Raw genomic sequence first — 26,550 nt, forward strand, 5'->3', positions numbered from 1 at the left:
TTTGTCAAATGTTACACACCACGTAAATATTGGCAATTTTAATTCAGACAAAACTACTATTTACAAAAGAAGGAGAAGACTACACTAATTTTACATCAACAAATTTAACTGATCACTAACATACAAAACCCTAAAAAACAAATGGTCAACCAAAAACCATGAATTCTGTTCTGCCAAAAATTAGTCACACCAAAAATAAATTAAATCATACAAGTTCAGGGCTGTATGGATTATTGATTTGGTTAGTTACGAAACTGACCGCTTTGTTGAAGTCATCGCATTTGTCTTTAATAATTGAATGGGACAGAAAAAGTAAACACGGGACTCTTACTATTTTTCTTCTGTTTGTCTTGAGGCGAATCATATCGGTATCCATCCTTAAATTGGAGTGGACAGACTGAAACGGTAAATGCACTTATAGACGGTTTTCTTAAATTATGTCACGGTTATTCTTAGACACTTAACTCCTGATGAATTTGTGCATGATGGATCAACTTGGCATAACTGTAAAAAACAACCATTTAATTTTCTTTGTCTTCTGGTTGTCTTTAGGCAAATCATATCCAAAAATAAATTTAAGTTCAGTGCTGTGTGGATTATGGGTTTGGTTGATTAAAACAACTGGCCATACAAAGTACAAGTCATCACATAGTTCTTTAGTGGACGGGACAGAAAAAGTCAAGAGGTACCAAGCTTACTATTCTTCTTCTGTTTGTCTTAAGGCAACTACCACACCCAGAGATTTAAATAGAGAGTTTTGGTACGAATAATATATGCAACCATTTCATTTGTTTTGCCTCTGTAGACGATTTCAAAAAGATAGTCCTAACTTAGGACTAGTCCTAGGACTCTTTAGGATCTATAAAAAACCTAAGGTGAGTCCTTAGTTTTGACGAGTCACTCGTCCTTAACGAAATAAGGCAAGTCTTAACTCTTTGTGAAATCCACTCCTGAACTTTAGGCAAATCATATCCGTACCTCCCCCACCCAAAATCTGAAAAACCTTGCCTGAATAATATTTCAAGATAACAGTGCAACTTGGTTGCAGTTTGTACATTCAACTTGTTACATTTATAAACAAAATATCCTGTTTATTATTTTGGAATAAAACAAATCCATGAGAAAAGGCAACTATGGGTGTTTTGTAACAAAATAATGTCAAATATTTTGCCCATAACGGTAGTGACATTGACATACTAGCTCAACCATTTAATATCTGGCAAAGCTGGCAATAAAACAGCCTGTCTGTTGTCACTTGACTTTCTCGGTCACCTGACGCTCTTGGGTCACCTGACGCTCTTGGGTCACCTGACGCTCTTGGGTCACCTGACGCTCTTGTCAGCCAAATTTCTGTAATCACTTAACTCTCTAAGATTATTTAACTTGCTGTAAACGCTTTCTTTCTCTCTTTTATCTGATTTACTCCAGACAGCTGACTTTGTCTTTCTGACCAACTGACTTTGTAAAATGTTATAAATGTATGGTTACCATACTTCTCTCGATCATCCAACAATTTATTTCTCGTTGTGCACACTTCTTTCCATTTTGGAATGTACACATAAGCTTTTGGCACTTTCTGACACTCCAACTCTTGCAGCTGCGACACAAAGCATGTGTGGGTTCCAGCATTTACCATACGGTCATACATGTATTATGAACCAAAAGAGCACCAGACTAACCATCCTGTGACAGCTTGAAGCATTTCATTCATCATCAATCACCCATAATATATTGACTCCGGACATTCCAAGATTGACACGTCTAAAGAAAAAAGAAAGACAGAATTATACTAATATAATGATACAAATATTTCAAACACACTTTATCATGTCATCACTCAGTATTATGTTCATGACACCTCAGAGTAAAAGGAACACCCAAAACTATGATGCTTTATTCTCGGTTCAATTATTGAATCAATTAAATTGTTTGTGGAACCCACTGCTAAGTTGGCTGTAAGGGCTGACAGCTAACTTTTGAAAGTTCTGAGTGAGGGTTTGAATCCTGGCCTGGTCTGTCACAAGACTTGTGTCATTGAGCATGGCACTGTATCATAAATGCTTCTCTCCACCCACTTTGATAAGTTGATTGACGAGAGAACTTCATATTAAATGAGCTTTTGAGTAGCTCGACTAAGATTTGATGAGCAGGCTTTAGAATTTTAGTGTTTAAGTAAACTTTGGTGTATCTAGTCCATCTTAAGATGGTCTCCACCCACTTTGATAAGTTAATACATTCAGCACCGTCTCAAGTATGTGAAGTAACTTACCCGCTTCATATCAAATGAGCTTTCGAGTAACTAAGATTGGATGAGCAGGCTTTAGAGTTCTAGTGTTTAAGTAAACCTTATCCAGTCCATCTTTGTATGGACTCACCCCCCTCCCCCTCCCCAAAAGTTCTCCTTTCTGCAACCTCTTATGACTGTCTGATCTGCAGCCAATTTCACGAAACGCTAGGATTAATCCTAACTCAAGTTAGGACGAGTAACCCGTCCTAACTTAGGATGGGTTCAATTCGTCGTACGTATTTGGATATGGAACTTAACCCGTCCTAAGTCATAAGATGAATCCTAAGTTAGGAAGAGTTTGGTGAAATCGACGGCTGGACTTTGGGTTATGGATTGTCTGAATACTTAATGTTTGATTTTGTAAGCATGTAATGTTTAGTGTTATCTTGTGATTCTACCAACCATGCTTTATGTTTTTAAACCAAAATATATAAGAACATAAATTTCTCTTTCTCACTACCAGTCCCTCCCAGTTTTCTGAACTTGGAGGAAGTGTTAATAATGATACTAACCCCAGCATGCCGTGCTCCTTGGTTTTCACATGATGCAGAAACAGCAGGACGGCCTGAAACATGTTGCTTCGACCCTGTGGTGATAAATCAACAAAAAACACAATTAATGTATATCTTACGTTCCGAGTATTGTCACCAGAAGTGTCGCTTTATCCATTTCATTTCCATTGCCTTTGTTCAAAACTTTTCATCTCCTGACATGGTGGGTCCTAAACACCTCTGTCCTTGATCTGACTGGAGTAACTGATGTGTACACCAAGCTGAAAGTGCATCTTGCCAGGAGCAGTATGGGTGGGTTTTGGATGTTCAGTCCCCATCTTGTTACATGGATTTTCTCAGTAAAATTTCTCTGGGGTTTTTCTCCCACATCTTAAACTTTCCTAGCCTTCTATCTCTAGGTTCCCGGTTCAAATCCTGCCGGGGCACTGTGTAGATTGGGTTTTCAGTCCCTACCTGACTGCGTGGGCTTTCACTGGAATAGTTCTACAGGGTTTTCCTACCACATCTAAATCTGAATCTTCAATTCCTTGTCTTCTCCCCATGGGGTTCTTTGCCCGTTTAGTGTTTTAGTTCCTTTTTCTAAGAATCTTTGGGGTCACAACCAGAATTGTTTACCTTCGGCAGATCCCAAGTGTCATCACCGATGATCAATTTGTAATGTGGGGGGTTAATCTTGGTCTGAAACAACAACAGCTGGTCCTTCTTCTTCAGATCTGCACAGCAAGAAAGAATCACATTAACAAAAAATAACAGCTTATCGCTTTGCATAGAGGGGACAGTCGGAGTTATGAGAGTTAAATTTCAGACTTTGCAAGCTGCAGAATTTTTTTTTAAGGTTGTCCTATTTTGACCAACATCCTTGGTGTATTGAGTAGTTCCCCACATAATGAAGACATTTATTTTGTTATTCTAACCTTATGTAAGCATTTTACTTCCCAGAAGACTTTGTTGAGGTCAATATATGTCAGTTCATAAACAATTTTTTTTTTCTTCTAGAAATTTGTGTCAGATACTCCTTGTGTTCTACACAATCAACCACAAGTTACCAGCCAAAATATCATGCCAAACTTTTGCGACTGGCAGAAAAAATTTCAACATGGTCATGCCCACCTCCTTCAGAAAAACATTCAGATATACTTTTCCCAATTGTTCATTCTTTGATACTGTTGTCAATAAATATTAACGCTAGCGGGAAGATAGGTTGGATTTGTACCTGGTTTGTCGGGCGTCTTCATGAAGTACTGACTGGCAAAGGTTTTGCCATCGCAGTATTTGGGATCACTGGGAAGTTGGAAGTCCAAATATGTACACAGCATATGCATCACCATCTGAATCAAAATAGAAAAGCATTTTGAATGATAATATCATAAACTTGACACTCGTGTCCTTGAACAAGGCACTTAACCATAGCTGCTTCATAGACGGTTGGGAACATAGTGCATTCTGCTCTACCAGCCAGGCTCCTAGTGGATGATACCCATGCCTACATCCTTACGGACTGCGAAGGGGGTATCCTGTTTCAGTTTTCCTTCCACATCTAAAACTTTCCTTGTGTTTCCTATTCATGGTGATTGTATTCCCTTGTGGGAGTTTGCTGAGTTCTCTTGAGATGGGAAGAAAAAAAAAGAAAAAAAAGGAAAAAAACATTACCCCGCTGTCATTTGGAAGGTCTTCATCCCATTTCCGTCCTTTAAAGTCTGCTCCTTTGTTCCACCGGAAGTCACTTATACATCCCCCTGACGCTAAATCTGTGCCAAGATTAAAAACATTAAAAACAATGATGTACTGATTAAGCCGTGTGAGTTAAAAGACCAAGGAATGTTTCAAAGATCTTGTACAACCAAAGTAGATGGAGGTATTTAAATAATCTGGGTTGTGATATTTTCTTCACAAAAACCCTTCAGGTGACTCTGTTTTCTGTGTGAAGATATTTAAAATCCCCAAAGCAAATTTCAACTATTTAACAAGGATTTCTTCTCTACAAAGTTTTCAAACCAAGTAAGTTTTTTTGATTGTGTTCCAACCATAGTGCCTTCCCTTAAAAAAAAAAGCCTCAAGTTAAAACATAAAGCTTATATCTCCCTCCAAGAAGTTGACTTGCCTCGCATTCTCTGCACAACATACTCCTGATTGGCCGAGACATCCAGGTAGGGCAATACCATTGATAATGTGGGGACAAGTTGTCTCTTTGTGAGGGAAACTTGACGTAGTGATGATATGCTGACTTCTAAAATTGAGAATGAAATCAAAGTCAAAGATGATAAAACCATGGTATTAGAAGTTTAGCATAGGCTTTTTTCCTGGATAGGGGGCGAAGGGATAAAGGTGAAAGGGACAAAATAAATGTAGGTAGACAAACTGTGAGGATTTTGTCCAAAAACATTTTCAGTTTAATGATTTGTTCCATTACTCTGCCCTTTTCATTCAGCTGGCTGTTTGTCAAACAATAGGAAAGATTTGACAAATGAATCCAAACTTGAGTTTTCTATGAAGGCCTACCTCCAATCTGCAACTCTGCCCTTCCAAGTTTGGTCAGGGTGACATTCAGCTCATCTATCGCTCGCACCAGAGGTACCAAGATCGTCTGAGATATCCACTGTAAAAAGAACAGCCCAGTCAAATATTCAGGGGTAAATAGAAGCTGTGCTAACTGTTTTCCTTAGTCCCTACTCCCAATCTGAAAGATCAGAAAAGAAGCTCTAGGCTTGTGGTGTTGTAATGAGTTAAAGAACAAAGCAACACACATAATTTATTTGAACTTCTTGGAGGCACAAGTAAAAGTTAAACCTCATCGCTAACCTGTAAAATATCCTCATATGGGGAGGCATTTCTGGCTTTAGTTTTAAGTTCTACAAGATTGGGCTAGACTTCTTTCTCTCGACTAACTTCATGTGGTGGATTGAGTTTTCTGTCCCTACCCGACTGCGTTGGTTCTCCATGAAATATTTCTCTGTTTTTTTTCCCGCTCCCACATCTAAAACTGAACCTTCCTTCCTTATCTTCTCTCCATCGGGTTCTTCTTGTACAGTGATTACGTTGGCTTTTCTGAAAATCATTGGTTTTTACAACCCAAATAAGAATGAATGAGATGGGAAATTCATGCAAAAAGGTCAGGGTTCAATTCCAACCCGAGGGTACCAGTGTATTGTTTTTCTCATCACTTGGAAAGCAGGGAGTATGCATGTATGCGCTTTTTCAATATGTAGCTACAGGACTAAAATTGATATGACATGACCACAGGTCTCACCATGCGAAGATTGGCCGTCCACAGGTCTAGTTGATCCCTCCTCACATCCACCCGTCCCCAGACTGTATCAGCGCCGTACGTCGACGGGTAGTCAGGGTCATCGCTACGGGACGCAGGTGACTGGGGTGAGCGACTAGCCAACTGGTATTGGAACTTACGCAGGAAGGGTGTGTAGTCCGTTGCCGTACGGTTGTAGGCCCAGAAGGATGGACTGCCACTAGGGGACGACTCATTGCTCCCTGCATCCAAATAAGAAGTTTGATAAGAGAAAAAAATTACCAAGTTCGGAAAAGATCATAGAGTAATCAAAGGTGATAAATCCTATTAGTATATGCACCTTTTCTCTTACTCTTTAAAGATTGATTGTATTACATTACACTCTGCAGCCACAAGAATTTCTTTTGAAAATACTGAAACAGTTGGATTCAAGGTAGCATCTCTGGAACAAACGATTGCTTAATCATGTCTTGAACTTTACTTTTGAAGGAGCACAGCCGTTTCCCTCTGGTAAGGGGCACTTCTATAAGGAGAGCATAAACTTGTATCGGACCTTTGCAAAGTGCACCACAGCAAAAGCACAGGGCACCACGGCAATTGGTTTGGGTGTCGTGGGTCATCTTGAGGCCTGCTGCATTGCATTAATTTTAAATATACCCTACCTGCCTTGTTTCCACTGGTAAATCTGCCTGGTTCAAAGAATTAATTTAACTTTCCGGCACCATTTATACAATATTTAGTCACATTTTGTTGCAACTTACCGAGATTGTATTTTCTCTCCTTTTCTTCCACAGATTTTAGATATGAATTAAGCGCAGCTGGATCTGTGATGATTTCATCAGATGTTACTGTAAACAAAAATAGAGACATGAAGAATTCAACGAGAGAGTGAAAGACTTTTACCTGCTCAAGAAGTAAACTGAAGATAGTTTGGAAATAAAATATGTGAGTGATTGTTTCGTTTGTTTAGATCAAGTTCAAATCAAAGGAACTTGGCAAACTAGGACAAAACTGCTTTCTTACATGGAGAGTGTTTTACGGGAGAAGACTGGTGCCGAGATCTGAGGAGCATACTGTTGTTACTGTCACGTAGAAGTGGAGAAGGCGAGATACCCGACATGGATGTGTGAGGGCTACCGTGCGGCGTCTGCCAAGCAATAATTAAATGTTAAATGGGAACATTGACTCACAATATAAGAGGGATTGAAAGCTTTGCATAGTGTGGATCAACAGGAAGAAACTATAATTAAATATTCAGCTTGCGGGTATCCTTGTGTAGTTCAAAATGTCGAGACCAAATCAACTCTTTTCAGAGCCAACACTCCCACAAACGAGATTTACACATGGTGTGTACCCTCATGTTTACTCTATATATTTATAGTTTTCTTCCTATGCGTCCATCAGTATGTATTCAACTTCAATAGCTACCATTTTCTTGGGGTGATATTTAGGTAGTTCTTTTCTCAGTTTACAGCAAATTTGGACACCTTGTTTTAACATTCTGGGTCATACATATTTTCCATTAGATTCACAGATTAGACATACCGTTCTATTGAGGGAATGCTGGGGTGTGGCGTAGGGGCTTCCCTGCGACACAGACAACGTTGAAAACACCGGGGAGACATGGTGCGACCTATCACTGCCCCCCTGTGGTGTGTTGTAGACACTCATTGGAGGCGTGCCCAGTGAGGGGTTGCAGGAGTACAGGTATGTGCTGGAGGGTTGAATGGAAGGGCTTCCACTCTTGGCTCCGTATTTGTTGAGGTTTGCAGGTGCCGAGGTCATCCGAGGTCTGAAAGGGGTGGAGCTCTTAAAACCTACAGCTGTGTGATAAATTAGCAGGGAGAGAAATTTTTGAAGGGACACCTTGTCACTATTATGAATATGATTTTATATGATGTGATAATCTTTAACTTTACTAATCTGACAGTAAGTGGTGAATTTATCAACACAGTATACAGTTAACCCTCCTAACTTCATATCATCAACTACAGTTGGATAAAGTATACCCGTTTGCAATCTGATAACACGTGAAGGTATTGTCTACACAGTACACAGTTAACCCTCCCACTATTTGACTACTCAATATCATCCACTACGGTTTTAAATTATGGATAAAGTATACCAGCTTGCAATCTGATAACATGTGGTGATTGAGTCTTAACAGTAATCAGGTAGATCTGTGCAGTTGTACCAACACCAGCTTTTTCCCGTTAAGTTGAATGATTTTCATCTCGCTAGAAAACGTTTCCACTTGGGACTGTGACGTTACCTAGTTCCTTGACCTTACCATTTTTGTTCACTCCCAACAGATCTCTCTCCTTTGGGGATAGCTGGATCGGCTGATGAGTCCATTGTAGTATGGGAATGGCGTATCTAGCCAGGTCAATCAGAGTGTTAATACTGAACAAAACAGCTAGAAAGAAGGCTGGGTACCATACCCACTCAGGTTGTAGGTTGAAAAAGTCCGCAACCGAGTGAAAAATTCTGCAATAAAAAAAAATACATAAAACGAACCCAATCGTTGATTTAACAGAAACAACAAATCAATTGACTCAGGGTCAAACACTTGCATTTCTATATCCTCTAACTAGCGAACGAACCACCCAAGCAGCCTGTGAACTGTCACATCAAATAGTCATATCACAGTCATATCAAATTCCATATAATTTTGTCAGTGATTCTGAACAAATTGATTTTACAGATCAAAATATGAAAACAAGCATGACAAGTTTAATTTGTCTTGATTTCAATTGTGCTTCTTTTTACCATTGTATTTTTTATCGGACATTTTTCTTATGCCCTCGAACAGGCTGGTCCTGGAGAGAGCGCAATATAAACTCAACAAACTATTATTATGTTAACGAACACAATACTGTGTCATTTATACTCTAAATTTATTGCCTTTTCACCTACATTTCTATAAAGCACAGCAGAGCTAGGATAAGATTAAGTAAGCCCCATGAGAGAGCTAGCCGTGACTCTTTACTAGCACTCTGCCTCTCCAATGCCTTCTCAGCGACCGGGGTGGTGGCATGCCCAAGTCTGTTCCTCATAGTCATGACGTCTTAAATAACGCAATCAGCAAGAACTGTTCACGAAACCACTGATCTGAAATGAGATATAAAGTAAATAAAAGCACACAGTAAAAACCACAAAACTCAAATCTCTTCTCAAAACTTATCTTATGACCTTTTGTTATGTCATAGTTGTTCATTTTTCAAGGACTAATTTAGTTGCGTCTGTTTTTCTCAAATTCTTTTGTTTTGTTTTTGGTTTTACTGCAGCTGTGTCTAGAACACCTAGCCCCACTTGTGTTTTTGTGTGGCCAAGGCTAGCTGGATCCAGAATTTTTTTTTTTTTTTGACTATTTCTTATTAGAGCCTGCATGAGGAAATGGTATGGACGTGTTGCTAAGGATTCAGCTAGCCTTGGCCACACAAGTGGGGCTATAGACTTTAGAACACCCAGCAGGAGGGCGGATATGAGCTTACTTCGAATCCTACCATACCATACCATTACCATACCATTACCACTACCACTACCACTTGTACCACACAGCAGTACCACCACTAGCACTACAATGTACAATTCAATCAAATAAAAGCTAACCGCTGATTTCACAACAAATCAAATGAAATGAAATTAATGAACTTGCACTCTATATGCAGTCACAGTAGAGTTTGATACTGTTTATTTTAGTGTCTACTGAATAAAATGAAAGTTAATTTCAGTTGATAAAATGATAGGCCCTACGGCTACGCCTACGGCTACGTCTCATTTTCAGCTCACCCAATCATTCATTCAAAGAAGGATGAATATCTTACTCAGCTCGATCGATGTTTCAAGGAAGTTCGAACAAATACAGAAGAGCTATCAAATCAATTAACATAAGAAAAACCACAAACTCAACAGAAAAACTAAGACAACGAAACACCGCTGTCATCCCGTTAACACGGAAAACCAAATTAATCATGTGTGTGTAGCCGAACTTTTCAATTTTGTTTAGCAATGTTGAATAGCGCCACCAAGCGACAATATTTGTTCAGCCCCCCACGGTTTGCACGAGGGACTGGAATCAAGTTTAATAATTCACCGTAGCAACAAGAAAAAACGTTCCGTAAATTTATAACATATTCCTCCACCAAACCAGTTCGGAACTAGCTTTTTGTATATTATTGTTTTAAATCAATGAAAATTATGAAGGGGCAAATCCATTCACAAAATAAACGTTCAACATTGTCACAGTAATGAAATTGTTATTATAAATACCGTTAATTAATCATTAAAAATGTAAAAAAACAGACTCATAGATTGGGACTATTTATTTAAGCGATGTTATACTCAATAATGCAAATCGCTGCGAAAAAAAGCATCAAAACACAACATGGCCGCCTCCATGAAGAAAAAGTCGGCTTCGAGTCTGCATCAACTTTGCTCGTCAACGATGGTCATTTATTAGGTCAGTGGTGTAGAGTTACATCGAATTGGGCTTATTTCATGTTTCCCCTTCTTCCATTTTCATCATGGATATTCTAAACTTTAAAATACGGTAATTTTTACGGATTTAAAGTTAAATTACAAAAATTTAATCTGCTGAACGAAGAACAGCGAACAGTGAGTGCTGTGCTGTGGCCTGTGGCTGTGCATGCTCGGTCTCACGGGACACGGCCGGGGAGCCTTTTTTTTATAAATATAGTTTCTAGAAGTAGTGGACGGGTGACACTCACGTCACCATGCTCACACAGTAGACACAGTAACTGTACTCCTCTTGAAATTTTGACATTCTTTGTCGTAGACTATAAATAAAACTTAAACTAGCACCCCAGCGAATTCTGAAATGAGCATGATGATCATGATGACTGAGTCTGACTCTGAGTTTCTGACTGTCTGAGGTGAAGCAACATTTTCTTTGCTGTCACACACAAAATTCCCCCAAATGACGGAAATACCCAATGAATTACCTTCAAAACTGCCTTCTGGCCTCTCCATATGTTTAAGATGCAACACCAGGCATGAAATTGTACTCGCGGTATTTTTTTTCTACTAAAAATTATGATTTTTGAGACGTTCCGCTGAGCAATCTTCTTAAGTTCTTGTTAAAAATTAGAAAAAAAATTTTATACTCAAAATGCTTTTTCTATCGAAAAACTACTGTACTTTTTTTAAAGAAAGTGTTATTTATTGGTCATTAATGCTTAAATTACCAAGCGTATACATTCCCTTTAAACAGCTGTCATTAAAAAAAATACAATTAATTTACTTTCTTCAATATAGACCTGAAGTAGCTGATGTGATGGAGTAAATTGAGTATGGAGATTAACACGACAGTAGAGAACGCCTCGGATGTGATGGACACAGAGCCACAAGAAGGTAGTATAAGACAAGAGGATGGTGAGGCTGAAGGTCTGAGCCAGGAGGCAAGGGTTGATGATACCTCCAGAAACCCCAAGGAGGAGGCAAACGATGAGGCATCATCAATTACTCACACCGAGATGGCGGCAGGAGGTGTTGAGGAGACAACAGAAGCAGAGCCAAATCAGGTGAGAGAATTTGTTATGGAAGATTTAAATCAATTTTCCGTTGAACAATGAAAATTGACCTGGGCCTATTTTCATAGAGCTGCTTGAAGAAGAATAAAAAATAAAAAACATTTCTGCTGAACAAAAGTCAGCAGGATAACTGTGGCTTCTTATATAGCACACATGTCCGTCACCCAGTGATGCTCCTGGCGCTGTAACATACAGTATTAGCTGCAAGATGTGGGACTACGTTTTTGAATTTTGAGACCTAATCCGGACGGCACCCTGTGTTGTGGCGCAAGTTGCTGCCAAAATGGTACCTTTGACATGTTATTTTGATGAATTTTGACAAATTTAGTTGTGCTACACTATTTCTTTTGACAAATCACAGGGGCGTGAACAAACCTATGTGACAAAAACATTTGAACAACAGTTTTTGAGCGCACCTGTTCTTCAACATTCCCAAGTTTTGGAACTGCTTCTGTTTTATGCTACATGCTCCTCATTTACACCGTATGGCCTAAATGCACAAAACTCATTTGATCCAAGTATTTTGCTTTGTAAAATTGCTGGAAGAAATTGTCCCTTTCAAGCAAGTGTTTGTAAATTCATCATTCTCGGTCTTTCAGGTGAATGAAGAAACGGGTGAACATGCAGAGATCTCTGTCTCCGTGGATGACATTGGCCCAGAGAGGAAAGGATCTGGGAAGAGCAAGAGACGGAGGAAGAGGGCGAAAGATGGTATCCATAAAGTGACAATGACCGTCACGATTGCCAAAGCTATCCCTACAGGTAAAAGAAAATGCAAACATTAATTTTGGTTTTACCCATATACAATGATGTGTAATAGCACTGTTTAAGGCCAAGTCACACAGGCCCCGAAAACGATAACGATAAAAATGCACGCCCTTCAATTGGTTGAAATGCTTTGCGCAGAATACGCCCACGCTCATCGCCCATGTTATCGGGGCCTGTGTAACTTGGCCTTTCCCAATCTCTGTGAAAAATATCACAGGCGAATTACTAGGGTGAGATTCGACCCATGACCTTTGCAATTCTAGAGCAGTGTCTTAATGCCTAGACCATCGATATTGCATGGTAGCTAGAGGCAGATCAAATCCTTTTTTTTTCTTCTACAGAGCTTGGGAAAGTACTGAGTATACAGTGATAACACACATCGGTGTACATTGGTCAAACCAAAATTAATATTCTTTGTCGCTGATGCAAATTTCCATCTATAGAATGCAAATAGTTTACCTGCTTGCATCGATATCAAGTGATTATGATTGTTATTTTCCAGGATGAGATTATTCCGACTTTTGTTCGGAAATCAGATTGTGAAAATCCGACTCAAAATTTCAGTTCTGATATTCCATCTTAGGTGTTGTTATTTTTTAGAAGTTACACAAAAAATCGAAGAAGAAAAGAAAAGAAAAAAAAAAAGGTTTTATTTATGTAAAAAAAACAAAAAAAAACAGCTCAAAAACATTAGTTCAATCTGCTCTAACATAATTTTTCTCACTTGTTAAATTGTGGTAAAAAAAAACAACTTATTGCTTAAAATAACAGAAAAATATTTAACAAATGTATACATATTTTTTACAGCTGAAGAGGATGTTCCTAAGCTGGACGATCTGATGCGAAAGAAGAAACGCATCGTAGAAGCACCCAAAGCACAGAACTATTACCATTGCCAGTACTACCTGTTGCCTGATGATACAGAAGCTATCAAGACGGACGTTGTGACCTTTGGAATGGCTGCCAAGATCTACACAGAACACGACTCCAAGGTGCTGAAAACATGGCAGGAGAAGAACCAAACATGGATTGCTTGGTCTCACAGGTAAGGGAGGGGTAATGTTTTGTGGAGGATGCAATTACCAATGGGAGACTTTTGGACGGTCACTTTTCACAGTTCTCGTCGCCAGTAGTGCCTGTGCTTAGACCTGCACGTGCAATACGAGCATGTGCCAGCAAGCTCAGAGCCACAACAAAAAACTGGTTCTATGGGCCTAAGGTGGCATGAAGGTAAATAGTCATTTTAGGACAGTGTTTTAAAAAGCAGTGAGTGTAAAATGATTTCATGATGGAAGAATAAATGTGGATGAAAATCTCATTATGTTGTGAAATGTGTCATTTCTCCAGTCATACGCTTAAGGTGACAAAGGAACTTCTTCTGAAACTCTTCAACCACACCCTGGAGCTCCGCATCTGGGACTCCAAGGAGAAGGTCTCCTCCCGCGCTCGTTTCGACCGCCCCAAAGCCTTCCGTCTCCCCCAGGCTAAGCCAGGGGAGGATGCTGAAGATGTCGGTGGCGTCCGCTCACTGGTGATGAAGCAGTCAGAGAGCTACATGTCGCTTCAACCTCGCAAGTCGTTCATTGATCGGCCTGTCCCGCAGCATGGTCCAGCAGAGCTCAAGGGCATCAAGAACTTTGATAGGAAAGGTGAGACTCAGAGATAGGAAGTTGATTATTGTTAATTTTCTGGCAAGGCTCGCCTTACATACACCTTAACTTGGCTCATCATCCCAAAACTTTCTCATCGCCACCACACCAAGGACTAAATCTTATTGCTCCAAGGCTTCTTTGATTTTGAAAGACCTAAAATGCAATCTCGGGCATTCTAAACGGTTCTCATCTTCATGATTTTTGTGAATTTGATCTGAAGTATATAAAAAAAAGAAAGAAAAAAAGGGGCCATGGTTGCAGTTGTCGGTATCGGAATATCGGTTCGAAATACGAAATATCGAAATACGGTAGCTTGTGCATGGGGAGAAACCTGATGGTCAGTAATTGGATGGAAGGCATTCCCTTTATTGTTAGCATTATAACTCAAAACATTTAAAACAGACACAGTTGATAGTAGCAAAGGCGAATCTGTTGCTAAGACAGTTCACTGATCAGAGTCCAATTTCATGAAGCCTGCGAGCGTACAAATTTGCTAAACACAGGAAAGTTTTACTTTAAAGGAACACGTTGCCTTGGATCAGACAAGTTGGTCTATAAAAAGCGTTTGTAACCATTTGTTATAAAATGCATATGAGTAGAAAGATGTTTTAAAAGTTGAATACAATGATCCACACAAATTTGCCTCGAAAAAGCGTGGTTTTCCTTTTACTTTGTGAACTAACACGGTCGGCCATTAATTTGACTCCCATAAATGGCTGACCGTGTTTAGTCGATGAGGTAAAAGGAAAACCGTGCAATTTCAGGGCATGTGTGTGTGGATCATTATATTCTACTTTTACATCCTCTTTCTAACCATATGCATTTTATAACAAACAGTTACAAACGCTTTTCAAAGACCAAATCGTCCGATCCAAGGCAACGTGTTCCTTTAAGAGAAACAGGTAACCAGCCAAAATTGCATAACATTTCTACATTGTTGTTACTTGTGCCCCACTCAATATTTGCTGAGCAAAGAAATTTCTCAAGTAGTATTTCTGCTTAAGAGCTTTATGAAATCGGACCCAGGCATGAGGTGATCTCGCTTGATCATTGTTAACCTGCAAAAGAAGGGTTTAATCTAGCTGTTGAGTTTATCCCAATATTTGATTTTGTTTTCAACAGATGCTAAAGGGAGACCAGTCCCTGCTTCGCCAGAGAATATCTCTAAGACCAAGACTCCAAGCCACACTCCCACAACGGAGGTTGCCGTAGTGGATAAGACGGCTAGCGGGGAGGACGTATCAGGGATCTCTCCGAAGGAGACGAAGTACGATATCTTCTCAGCTGTCCCGCTGGCCGAGGTGCAGTCTGGTGAAATGAAGTGAGTTTGCAAGTTTGATTGATTCTATCATTAAATCGTTGCGGTACCCGCTGCTTAAGTTTGTTCTGCCTTTAGTCATAAATGCCCTTTTGGTTTATAAAAAGTATAATGCTAGAAAATCTGTAAAACATTTCTGGAAATTTGAATGCCTGCTGTCATATCCTTGAATGGTTGTATGTGCGCCTATAATATGAGTGTCATGGCCGAGTGGTTAAGAGCATCGAATTCAAGTTCTGGTGCTGATTCACCGGAGTGTGGGTTTGAATGCCGATCGTTACACTTGTGTCCTTGAACAAGATACTTTACTATAATTGCTTCTCTTCACCCAGGGGTATAAATGGGTACCTGCGACGGTAGAGGTTGATATTGTGTATGGAAAAGCCACAAGCGCCTTACAGGCAGCTCAGGGCTGTATACTCCCAAGGGAGCTGAGAAACATTACAGGGATGTTATTGGCGCCTTGAACACCCAGCAGGGTGGATATGTGCGCATTACAAGTCTTATTATTATATTTATTATTTAGGGAGCTGAGAAACATTACAGGGATGTTATTGGCCCCATGACCAGGGCACTAATGTAAAGAGCATTGATACGGTTATTGTGAAATGCGCTATATAGGAATTTGTTATTATTATTGATTGCATTACACGTAAATGAGTGCCTGCATATAACTTTTGTGCGCCCATGCACATGTTTGAACACTTCTCGTCGAGTTTACAATGTATATTGCATCTTTAGACCGGCCATCTGATCTCCGCCAGACCAATGTGGATATATAAATCTCCCAGGTATTTCTGAATAAATTTTCAAAAACAGAAAAACTTGTTTTTTATTAAACCATAATACTGCATACTTGGTGTCTTGCCAACTAGGTGTATATGGGTAAAACCAAATTTGACGTTCTTTATCCCCGATGCAAATTTCCATCTATTAAATAGAAAAACTTGTGTACATATCCCAAGGTCCTACAGCCACCTCAATAAGCTTGCCGGACTACCCCCTCCAGAGGAGCTAAAGGAAATCAAGAAGAAACTCAAGAAGGAGAAGATTGTTGCCCTGGCTAAGAAAGAAGGGGAGGGGCTTATGAAGAGGCAGACGCAGGTGGAGAGCGGAGGCAAAGGTCGGGACTCTTCTCAGGGCAGGGGAGGAGACAGTCGAGCAGGATCAAACTCGGCACCGACTCCTGGTGAGTACTATACACTCGTTGAACCCCTTCCTTATATAGGTGTCTTGAGTCAAATGTTTTGCTTTCAGATACCAATAAAAGGCTGCAGGCCTGAAGTCTTTTAATGTTTGGGTAAGAAACTACCTCTTTCTTGCTGAGTAATTTTTATGCTAAAATTTTTTTTATAGTAATTACAACAATTACTTTGTCTTGTTTTCGTTCACCAGTGGTTGTTTCTGACAAAATAATAAGCACCTTCCATGTTTTTGAAGGGGCAGTTTTGTTTATTAAAGACCTGCTTGAACGAAAATGTCAAGTCGTGAACTTTGCTGAATTCCACTTTAAATGTTTTCGATGAATAAGGAAATCGAATCATATGATTATAAATAGGTTTCAATTGTGTAAAAAAAACAATCATTTTGTATGCCCTTGTCCAGAGCTTTTCTGCGAGATTTGCCAAAAGCCCCGTTACGTAATCACTCTCAAAACGTCATAAGTAGATAAAGCCGCTTTGTTGCAGCGTGGATGTATAACAAAGCAAACTCCCACAAATGCCGTCAGCGGCATTGTCCTTTGACGCCCGCTCTCAACGGCAGAAGTGTTTTTAGTTTTTCAAAAAACCTTTAGGTAGGGGCCTGATTTTTTACTCGATAATTACGAAAAGTTCAGAAGTGTACACATATCAAAATTACATTAAAATGGTGAACAAGTGCATTATAAACAAGTAAAAATACCATTTCTGTTGAAAACATTCCGCTCAGGTAGCTGTTTAACACACATGTTGCCATTTGCAACCCAGCACTCGAACTTCCATGCACCTTCCAGAGTTGTGCCTGAAGTTCTAGTGCCAAGTCGCAGGCCGCCACGCCGTTTCAAAGTAAACAAATGTGCACGGTGAACAAGTTGACCCAAATAACTGTGAAAGTATCAAGAAACTTTTGTGAATGTAATGGGTTTTTTTCCAGTTGTTGGAGACTTTTGGACAGTCCATTTCAAAAGTTCTCATTTGTACTGCGCTTGCTCGCTATGTCTGCTGCCGCCAGTGTCTCAAAGTCTTCCAATATAGTTGTAGTGGAAATAATTGATACTCATGACCTGACTTGACTTTTTCATTTTAGGACGTCGAGGTCTAAAGGAATCGCCCCAGCAGAGAGAGGCGAGAAGGAAGTCACACAAGGCAGAGCATGCTGCAGCTGCTCTAGCCATGTACATCAAGCAACATGGCAATGCTTGTATACCAATACGCATGAAGCTACTCTTCGCAGGTAGGTGAAACTCATGGATCAATGTTGCATTCCTGAGCAGTGAACAGGGCCCAATTTCATAAAGCTATTTAAGCAGATAATACTGCTTGACAAATTTCTTTGATGAGCAAAAATTGAGTGGGGCACCTCAACAATGTAAACTTAATGTATTTTTGGATGATAACCTGTTTTTGTTAAGCAACACTGGTTTGCGCTAAGCAAGTTTACTTGTTTTCTGCTTTTTAAATTTGGTGAAGGTGCTGCAGTTGCCTTTCATTTGAATGAGGCTTTTAATGAACTTTATTTCTAAGAAAAGTTTGGTTTAACCCGCCATCCTTTTTAAAAGGCATGTCTTTTCAGCTTTGTTCATGCTACACTGACAAGTCTATTCAAAATCCACAGGTTTACGTTCAGTCACCAATCGCCTGACCACACCGGTACATGGCCTGGAGGACGTCTTCATCACAGTCTCTCTGGACGGTCCCCTGATGTCTGAGGCACTCAGGCGAGAGTTGAACCCCCTCATTATTAAGGTCAGCTCAGCGTCTTCCATGCCCTCCACACCGCAGTCCTTCAGGGAACTGTCCAGGCGCTGCATGCCGGTTTACACAGCCTACACCTTCTTTAAGGAGCCCATGTATGAGAGTTGCCGGAAGCCGCATGGCAGAAATATATACTGGGAAGATGTGAATGTGGAGTTGTTGGGTAAGTATTTATTTTGTTTCTTGCCATACAACATGTTTTCACTGTCTGCCCAAAGAGCCACTTATCGTAAAAACAAATTACTTAGAACAGAAAGGTGTCGTTGCCGAGCGGTTTAGAGCATCAAGTTCTGGTGGTTAAAGTCATCGGAGTGTGGGTTCGAATCCCAGTCATGAACTTGAGCAAGATGCTTGACTATAATTGCTTCTCTTCACCCAGGGGTATAAATGGGTACCTGTGAGGGCAGAGATGGTTCTTGTGATTGATTCAGCTTGTTGAGTAGCACATCCTTGTTGGACAGGCTGTATACTCCACAGGGAGCTGAGAATACCATAGGAGTTAACTAAATGGCCCAGTGACCAGGGGTAATAATGTTGGAAGCGCTTGTTGACGCAATTCGGAAGTGTGTAAAGCACTACGTAAAAACAATTATTAGCGCTTAGAGACTTTCTTTTGAAGGTGTTAGGCGCTATAGAAATGCGGTTGTTATTGTTATTATTATTATTAATATTATCATTACTAGTCTGAGCCTTAGTGGCGCTAACTTTGTTCCCATGTATTCTATCTTCACACTATTTGGCTGTGTCATTTGTTCAAGGGTATCCTACCCAAGAGAGGTACTTTATTAACCATGGTCTGGGCTTAACTTTGTCCCCATACACTATCTTAACCTTCTTTTGCTGTGTCATTCTTTGAAGGTATTATACCGAAGGGAGAGTTAGTTGAGTACTTTCATGGTCCACCTTTAGAGGTTGAGGTGCGTGACAGGGATCGTCGGCCTGAGGAGATCAAACAGAAACCAACGTTATTCGGGGAGGATATTGAAGATGATAAGATCAGCAATGTGGGTATGGTGACCGGTAAGTTATCCTAAAGCGACTTTGGATTGGCAACCTTGTGTATCACTTACACTATGGGTATCACTTGATAATTTTTGCAGGATAGCAGGCGTACAAATGAAATTCCGAAACACTGTGCTCTGTTGGCTAGATACTGTTCTATTTCTGAAGCAGTACAAAGATATATATCCAGAGAAGTGTCGAGATGAGAACATAAGGCAAGAATGACGAAGGACACTGGGTATGGCTCAAAGTGCGAGGCCTGGTTCTTGATAATTTACCTCGACTTCGTCTCGGTAAAATTATCAAGAATCAGGCCTCGTTGGGATTAAACCACTAATTGAAAACCTCTTCACCACACATTGATTCCCTTATTATTGTTTTCCCTCTGTACAGCCAAGCGTACTCTTCACAACCCATTCCACACTCACATCAAGCCCTGGGATCCGTACGGCTTGGCTAAGTTTGACCTCTCCGACCTCCTGCTTGGTGAGCGAGTCTTGAACCTGACCTCGCCCATCCACAGCTGCCAACTACCAGATGTGATTGGCCGCAATAGAACAGACACCAGACTCATTGGATATTCAAATTCAGCGGATGGCCCAAGTATGTCGGAATAATAATAATTCAGTGACGCTCAAGGCGCTTTAACATACAGTATTTTCCTGCAAAGTGTGTGGGACTATGTTTGAATTATGAGACCTACTCATTTTACAACGTGCCAAAGCTATCAATTTCCACAAGGCTTGACAATGATAAAACAATTCATTCCGAAAAATACAAGACTTGGAATCTTAACGGTGTCTATTTCATTCTCCAAAAGATGGTCAGCACGCTGATCGAATAGTTGAGCAGAACAAACAGGCTCTTCTCAGAGCCACCACTACTCACAAAAGAAATTTTCTAAATGAAGTCACCGCAAACCTTACTTACATGATTGTCTGTATTTGTGTTTTGTTCATACAGAGGATGAACCATTACCAATGGGTCACTATTTGGAATCTCACAGTCAGCTTAAGATCAGGGTAGAGGTATCCTACCCACTGACATCATCGCAGGAGGTGAAACTCAAAGAAGAGATGGAAACACCTCCAGAGGTAAGTGTGATTTTCTGCTTTAAATTTTTTTTTTTTTCAATTGCTACCAAGCTAAATGTATCAACCAGCTATGAGATTTGACGAATGTGCTAAAATGGTTGCTGGCTTAGCAAGGGTTCCTTCATGTTCTGCCGACGATTTCACCAAACACTTCCTAACTTAGGATTAATTACACGACGTGGGACGAGTTCAGTTCCGTATCCGGAGATGTTAGGACGAATTTAACCATCCTTAAGTTAATTCGAGATCGGTTGCAGGACCCAGAACCTCTCAGATGTTACAATTCTGGAGGTTTACAGATTCCTGCATCAAGACAAAACGTGTTTTTTATTTTTTTTTATTTATTTATTAATTATTCATTCAGGGTTTTAAAAAAAATAAACTACAATATAAATAACATAAGACTGAGTAAAAGCAGTCAGACCAAGAACAGAGGAATATAAGTACAAAAACAAACAGCAGTTTAGGGATTGCCCAAAAGCAAACTAAATCACTATCTACATGTAAAAGCCCAATTTCAATTAGGCAGTTATGGTTCGGGTGGGCTGTTTCCCTCTCCCCTTGGTGATTGCTTTTACTTCTTCAAGAAGATGTAAAGACTGAAAGAGGTTTTGGGAAAATCAGAAAAAAATCCTGAGAAATCACATGCCTGATTAACATTAAAAGACAGACTTTCCATTTGCTGACTAAACCCATCTTGTATTGCCATCCACCAGTGTCCATTTGCTAGGATGGTGTACATCTTTGAGTGCAAGAACACAGAGTTTCTACACATGCTGGTGAAGCTTGTAACTTTGATCAACGCTACTGCACTGAACCTAGATCAGATGCCACCACATATCATTGAGGCAGCGTTATCCACCTACAAACTGTCTGAGTGAGTTATCAATGTCACGACTTTCATGTGTTATTTTCAATAAAGACAGTGGACACTATGGTAATTGTCAAAGACCAGTGTTCTCACTTGGTGTATCTAAACATATGCATAATATAACAAACCAGTGAAAATTTGACCTCAATTGGTCGTCGAAGTTGCGAGATATGAATGAAGTAAAAAACACCCTTGTCACACGAAGTTGTGTGCTTTCATATGCTTGATTTCAAGACCCTCAAATTTTAAATCTGAGGTCTTGAAATCAAATTCGTGTAAAATTACTTCTTTCTCGAAAACTACTTCACTTCAGAGGGAGCCGTTTCTCACAATGTTTTAAACTATCAACCTCTCCCCATTACTCGTTACCAAGTGAGGTTTTATGCTGATAATTATTTTGAGTAATTACCAATAGTGTACACTGCCTTTAAGTTAATATAGTGTTATATAGTCTTTTATACAGCACGTATCAACCAATAATGAGCTCAATGCACTTGAACATGGAGAAATACTTTTTAGGACCATTTTTTAAGTTAATATGAACTTTGAGACCAATTTATGTAGCACCTTGTAAGGTAGAAGGTGTTCGGTGCATTCAAGAGCTACTGCCAGAAACACTAGGGAAAACCCTGAGCTTCGGAGTAAGTGTAACACACAGAACCTATGGCTTTACATCCCATCTGAACGACGAAGCAATCATGGACAAGTTTTTTCAAAAGGACACAAGGCTCACTGCTGTGACACTCTGCTGAGTCCAGTGCACTTGACTGCTCTGCCATTTATTCTATCGCTCTGATCACAGAGTATTTTTTCATCAAAGTCTTGCATATTCATATCAAATTTTTTTCTTCTTTCTGGATTCACAGAGATTTGATATGCATAAAAAAAAACATTACATTACGACCATACAAGTTAAGAATCCTTCAGAAAACAAAAGTGTATAAGCATGGGAGCATTAATTGTGGATTGACCCACTATCGCGTTCTTTCTTTGTTTCGGTCTAGAGCCCAACAGGAGAGTCCGATCCTAGACATTGTGACTGGTTTCCAGGTCATGGACGGCGAGAAACACATCTTTGTCCTAGAAGGCCTGAGAGAGAAAGCTGTCAAACTGATGTGGGAGACTCTACCAAGACCAAAAGCCAAAGGTAATTTAATAAGAACCGGTCCTTGTAATACACCTTGTCACAAGACTGTAATAGTAATGACAGTGGCTTCTTATTGTAGCAAGCATGTCTAAGCTTGGGCGATATCCGACTTATTTTATTCACGATATATCGCCGACAATATATCGCGATATTCGTTATAATCGCGATTAATTAAATTTGACATCATCAGTCTTCAAACTCCCAGTGAAAGTTGTAGAAGAGACAGTCATAGCATAAGAGAGGTGTTCTAATGACCTATTCTTCTGGTTTTACTCCAAACCTATGGGGTGCAAGATGTCTCAGCTAGGAAATACATCGCGATATATCGCGATATATCGCGATATATCAATTTTTCGATCCGATATCGAAATCGTTTCCAAATTAGTATCGGGATATTCGATAATATGGTATCGGCCAAGTTTAAGCATGTCCATCACTCAGTGACGCTCAAGGCGCTGTTACATACAGTATTTTCCTGCAAGGTATATAGTACTACATTTGAAATATTAGATCTACTCCTTTTACATAGCACCAAAAGCCAAAGGTACTCCAATAGACCCTATGCACAACATGCAGCGCACATACAGGCAGGTCTCTGTCCACCATTTTGTGTGTCAACACATGCTCAAAAGGAGTTTGACCCTCCCAAAAAGGCAGAAATGGTAGATGCGTCTTGTTCCGAGGTGCGTATACTGACATGTACCATCCTTCTGTGCGCATTTGTTGACACTAAAATTGGTTACAGCAGATGTGCGAGCAAGTGTGCTGCGCATTTTGCAATGGGTCTATAAGATTTGGTCCTTATCACAAGCCTTTACCAGTATTTGAAGATTTTGTACTGTATTAATTATTTCAATATATAGGGTATTTAATTACAATTGTATACACTTACCCTGCGCTGGTCATTCAAATGACTTCATTCAAATATTTTAGAGCTCACGAATACAATTACTTAACTACTATTTATATTTAATCATTTAGATATATTACTTTATATCCTAATGGTGTCCTCCAGCTGAAAGGCTGCTGTATAGGAGTAGTGTACTACCAATTCAGTTTCCAGTCAGCCTTTGGACAACCATAATAAATGAACCTTAATAAATACTACGACTACATGTATATAAGTTAGAGAGATACAACCTTTCAGTACCAAAAGCTGGAGAAGAGTGAGAGTGACTTATTGTCTGCATTTGCTTTTATATGGCTATGAACACTAAGGAAAAGGATTAGGGCCTGCTCTATAGGCAAACACAAAAGAACTTACAATAGGCCTTTATACTACATTGGGGGTTTTGGAGTTCATTGTTCACCATTTACAACTGACATTCCCAGATGGTCATATACAATAGGGGAATGGTAAAAGTCTCTGAGTGCAAGCACTAAAAGCTAACACATGCTTGGCAGCTGTTAATGGAATTCACTACAAATGAAAACCTACATTTTGATGAAACTGAACTCTAATCTGTGGGGTCTTCCAAGACATAATCGTCTGTGTTATTTTAAAACTTATTCATCATGGTAAATCGGCCCCTCGCTATCTGTCAGAATTAATTTCAATTTACGTTCCTCATATTCATACTAGAAGTTGTGTTGGTGTTAAACTTAATTTTTCCTTAGTTGGCCCAAGGCCTAGCAAATCTTCTGGGGATCAGGCTTTTTCTATTTATGCTCCCACCCTTTGGAATAATTTACTCATTCATTTGAGGATTATCACCAACTTTGATATTTTTTAAAACCCACCTCAAAACATTTCTTTTTAAAAGACATTATCTCTGACTCTTTACATTTTTTTCATTTTTTTTTTCATTGCCTTTTCTATGGTGTTATAATTTCGTTGATTGTCTCGTTTTGGTGTTTGTCATTGTTTGTTTTTGTCGTTCTCATTGTACAGTGTAATTTTGCTGTATTTTGCTTACTCTTTTTAACTGAATGTTTATAATATGTAATACACTGAACAGCGTTTTGAGATTTTTTATGTAAGACGCTGTATTAAAAATAAATTATTATTATTATTATTTATTAAATTTACTCGAACGTATTTGAGCCTGCGACCTCAAGATTGATTAACATTGCACACTCTACAAACTGAGCTTTCTGGCCATGTGATATGTAAACCTGTAGGGCCAAGTCACATGTGGATTTACAGGTAACCATTTCCAGGCAATCTCCAAGAAGAAAAGGCATTCACATATCAATGTTCAAAGATTTTTCTAAGGAGTCATAAGACATTGTTTGAAAAACTACTCAGGTGCTACGAAAGTGATCCTGTCCTTGATTTCTCCAAACTCTTCTTAAAGGAATGTTACAGAATTGGTAAGAGACGAAAATCGTGAAGATCACAGATTTACATAAAACTTACACGGTCTATTGATGATGATAGTAGAAAACATCCCTTGAAATATTTCTGTCTGAAATTTCATATTTGATGAGACATAAATAATATATATTATATAATGTTCTTTATCCCCGATGCAAATTTAACATTTCTCATTATAAATAATCTAGTTTCGCGTTTGTAGTTTATCGCTCAGGGAGCAGCTTATTCATTTTTGTTTTGGCATCGATGCAATGCAAAACTTGTTATCGTTTTTTACTATTCTCTCGTGACCCAGATGGCCGATCGATCTCAAACTTCTACAGGTTTGTCAGTTTATGTATATGGAGGATTACATAAAGTGCTTACACTGCCAGCAACTTTTTTGCTAGCAAAATCAAGTCTGTAATGTTCCTTTAACTTGAGATACACATTGAACAAATAGGATTAATCCTAGCGTTTTGTGAAATCGGCTGCTGACATATCATGCACTGGGGTTGGTTGTCTGTAAGTTGCCGAGAAAAGTTGTCTTGTGTTACAAAACCCTTAGAATACTCTGGACTATTCCTTAAATGCTACAACTTCCCTTTAAATAGTTGTCTATCGTGTTTTTGAAATCACAGATGCGGTGACATTCCAAGCGCTTTACAATTCCAACATGACGTTCAGTGAGCGACGTTACGCCAGCCTGGACGTGGACCTGTGCCGTGTACGCCTTCACGAACCCCTGTCATCCATCGTTCAGCAACCCTTACTGTACGTGAGAGATATGATCCCAAAGCTCTGCTTAGATGCTATAACCAGACTAGACATGGTAAGCTTGAATATTTATGGCTTCAGTAAGCATAATAATAATAATAATAATAATAATAATAATAATAATAAGACTTGTAATGCGCACATATCCACCCTGCTGGGTGTTCAAGGCGCAGCATGCAATATCACTTTGCAGGCTTTATGAAATAGAGCTGCTTCAGCAGAAAATATTGCTTAAACATTTTCTGCTGAGCAAAAATTGCCAGTTACTTCTCTGACATTATAAAAATCTCTTGTTGCATGTAGACAATTTCCTTTAATCTAGCATCTCTAAAGTCTCCCATTTACTTCCATCTTGTTGATTATGGATCTATAACAAAATAGTTCCTTTTAATTTCCTTTCAACAGTATTAGTCAAACTTTGATTTGGTGATTTTGTTTATTCTCTTATTATTTATTTCAACAGCTTCTCCGTCAGGACATTTTGAGGAATGCAACACGCAATGACCTCTTCCCAACCGCCGAAATGATTGTCTCCCTCAGTAAAGAGTTTGGAGTTCCACTCACCGCAGCTGACTTTGAAGGTAAAGTTTGGAACACAAATTTATCTGAAGGTTTTTTGTACCAGTTAAAATTAATGTATTCCTCTTCATAACTGACATCGCTGAGGTTGTACAATGGAAACTTGCACATGTGCACACTCCAGGCACAACTTTCAAGCGATGATTGGTTTCCTTTGACCTCAGTGAGGGTGGTTTTCGAGTTTGTGATGTTACATTTAAAAATCATTTCACTTAAAGCTTGGGAACAACATGTACTGTCGATCTGGACTTCTAAGGCATGTCGTGGTTTCCGCACGCCTTATGATGGTAGGCGACATCTCAAAAAAATAGAAAATAAAAATATCAAACATTATTTTGTAGTAACTTTGAAGTACATGTTTTCCATGTCTGCATAGGATGTAATCTACTTTTCATGTTAGTGCCATATAAATTTGAAAAACACTACAAAGTTTTATGTCTGTTGTTCGGAATCAAGTGTGTGTGTTCAATCAGAATAAATGTTATGCCAGGTTATGC

General features: G+C 39.4%; 2 protein-coding genes across 4 annotated transcripts in view; one reads left to right on the forward strand and one right to left on the reverse strand.

Annotated features, from left to right (window-relative positions):
• On the reverse strand, positions 1-10,041 carry LOC117306815 (transmembrane protein 209-like). 2 transcript variants are annotated; one of them, XM_033791343.1, is made up of 14 exons: positions 9,871-10,041; positions 8,960-9,154; positions 8,334-8,530; positions 7,589-7,866; positions 7,067-7,190; positions 6,805-6,891; positions 6,047-6,285; positions 5,299-5,395; positions 4,901-5,026; positions 4,450-4,547; positions 4,013-4,127; positions 3,415-3,512; positions 2,800-2,873; positions 1-1,761 (listed from the first exon to the last, which is right to left on the reverse strand). In XM_033791343.1, the coding sequence occupies exons 2-14, from the start codon at positions 9,103-9,105 to the stop codon at positions 1,704-1,706; spliced, it is 1,737 nt and encodes a 578-aa protein (XP_033647234.1). In that variant the 5' UTR covers positions 9,106-9,154; positions 9,871-10,041; the 3' UTR covers positions 1-1,703. The 2 variants fall into 2 exon arrangements, with proteins under 2 accessions (XP_033647234.1, XP_033647233.1); XM_033791342.1 differs by having other exon boundaries at positions 9,836-10,041.
• The window catches only part of LOC117306814, a 23,586-nt gene continuing 4,709 nt past the window's right edge, over positions 7,674-26,550 (forward strand). Inside the window, exons 1-16 of one of the 2 annotated variants that reach the window (XM_033791341.1) lie at positions 7,674-7,750; positions 11,321-11,586; positions 12,195-12,357; positions 13,171-13,408; positions 13,711-14,012; positions 15,138-15,336; positions 16,299-16,522; positions 17,620-17,766; positions 18,148-18,450; positions 19,146-19,307; positions 19,683-19,892; positions 20,253-20,383; positions 21,100-21,260; positions 22,259-22,401; positions 25,339-25,529; positions 25,938-26,055. In XM_033791341.1, coding sequence (XP_033647232.1) covers positions 11,356-11,586; positions 12,195-12,357; positions 13,171-13,408; positions 13,711-14,012; positions 15,138-15,336; positions 16,299-16,522; positions 17,620-17,766; positions 18,148-18,450; positions 19,146-19,307; positions 19,683-19,892; positions 20,253-20,383; positions 21,100-21,260; positions 22,259-22,401; positions 25,339-25,529; positions 25,938-26,055 — 2,923 coding nt within the window. In that variant the 5' untranslated portion in view covers positions 7,674-7,750; positions 11,321-11,355. Of the gene's footprint in view, positions 7,751-10,433; positions 10,506-11,320; positions 11,587-12,194; positions 12,358-13,170; positions 13,409-13,710; positions 14,013-15,137; positions 15,337-16,298; positions 16,523-17,619; positions 17,767-18,147; positions 18,451-19,145; positions 19,308-19,682; positions 19,893-20,252; positions 20,384-21,099; positions 21,261-22,258; positions 22,402-25,338; positions 25,530-25,937; positions 26,056-26,550 lie in introns of those variants that run through there. The other variant, XM_033791340.1, reaches the window with a different exon arrangement.

The sequence above is a fragment of the Asterias rubens genome, chromosome 2, assembly GCF_902459465.1.
Source record: "Asterias rubens chromosome 2, eAstRub1.3, whole genome shotgun sequence".
Taxonomy (NCBI): domain Eukaryota; kingdom Metazoa; phylum Echinodermata; class Asteroidea; order Forcipulatida; family Asteriidae; genus Asterias; species Asterias rubens.

Bases quoted from the DNA above. Each gene is read 5' to 3' on its own strand.
- LOC117306815 (XM_033791343.1), bottom strand. From the start codon at position 9,105: ATGACTATGAGGAACAGACTTGGGCATGCCACCACCCCGGTCGCTGAG. The intron at 7,191-7,588 runs GTATGTCTAATC...ATTGCTTGGCAG, and splicing joins AGCATTCCCTCAATAGAACG to ACGCCGCACGGTAGCCCTCA. The intron at 6,892-7,066 runs GTAAGAAAGCAG...TTTTGTTTACAG, and splicing joins TCCCGTAAAACACTCTCCAT to TAACATCTGATGAAATCATC.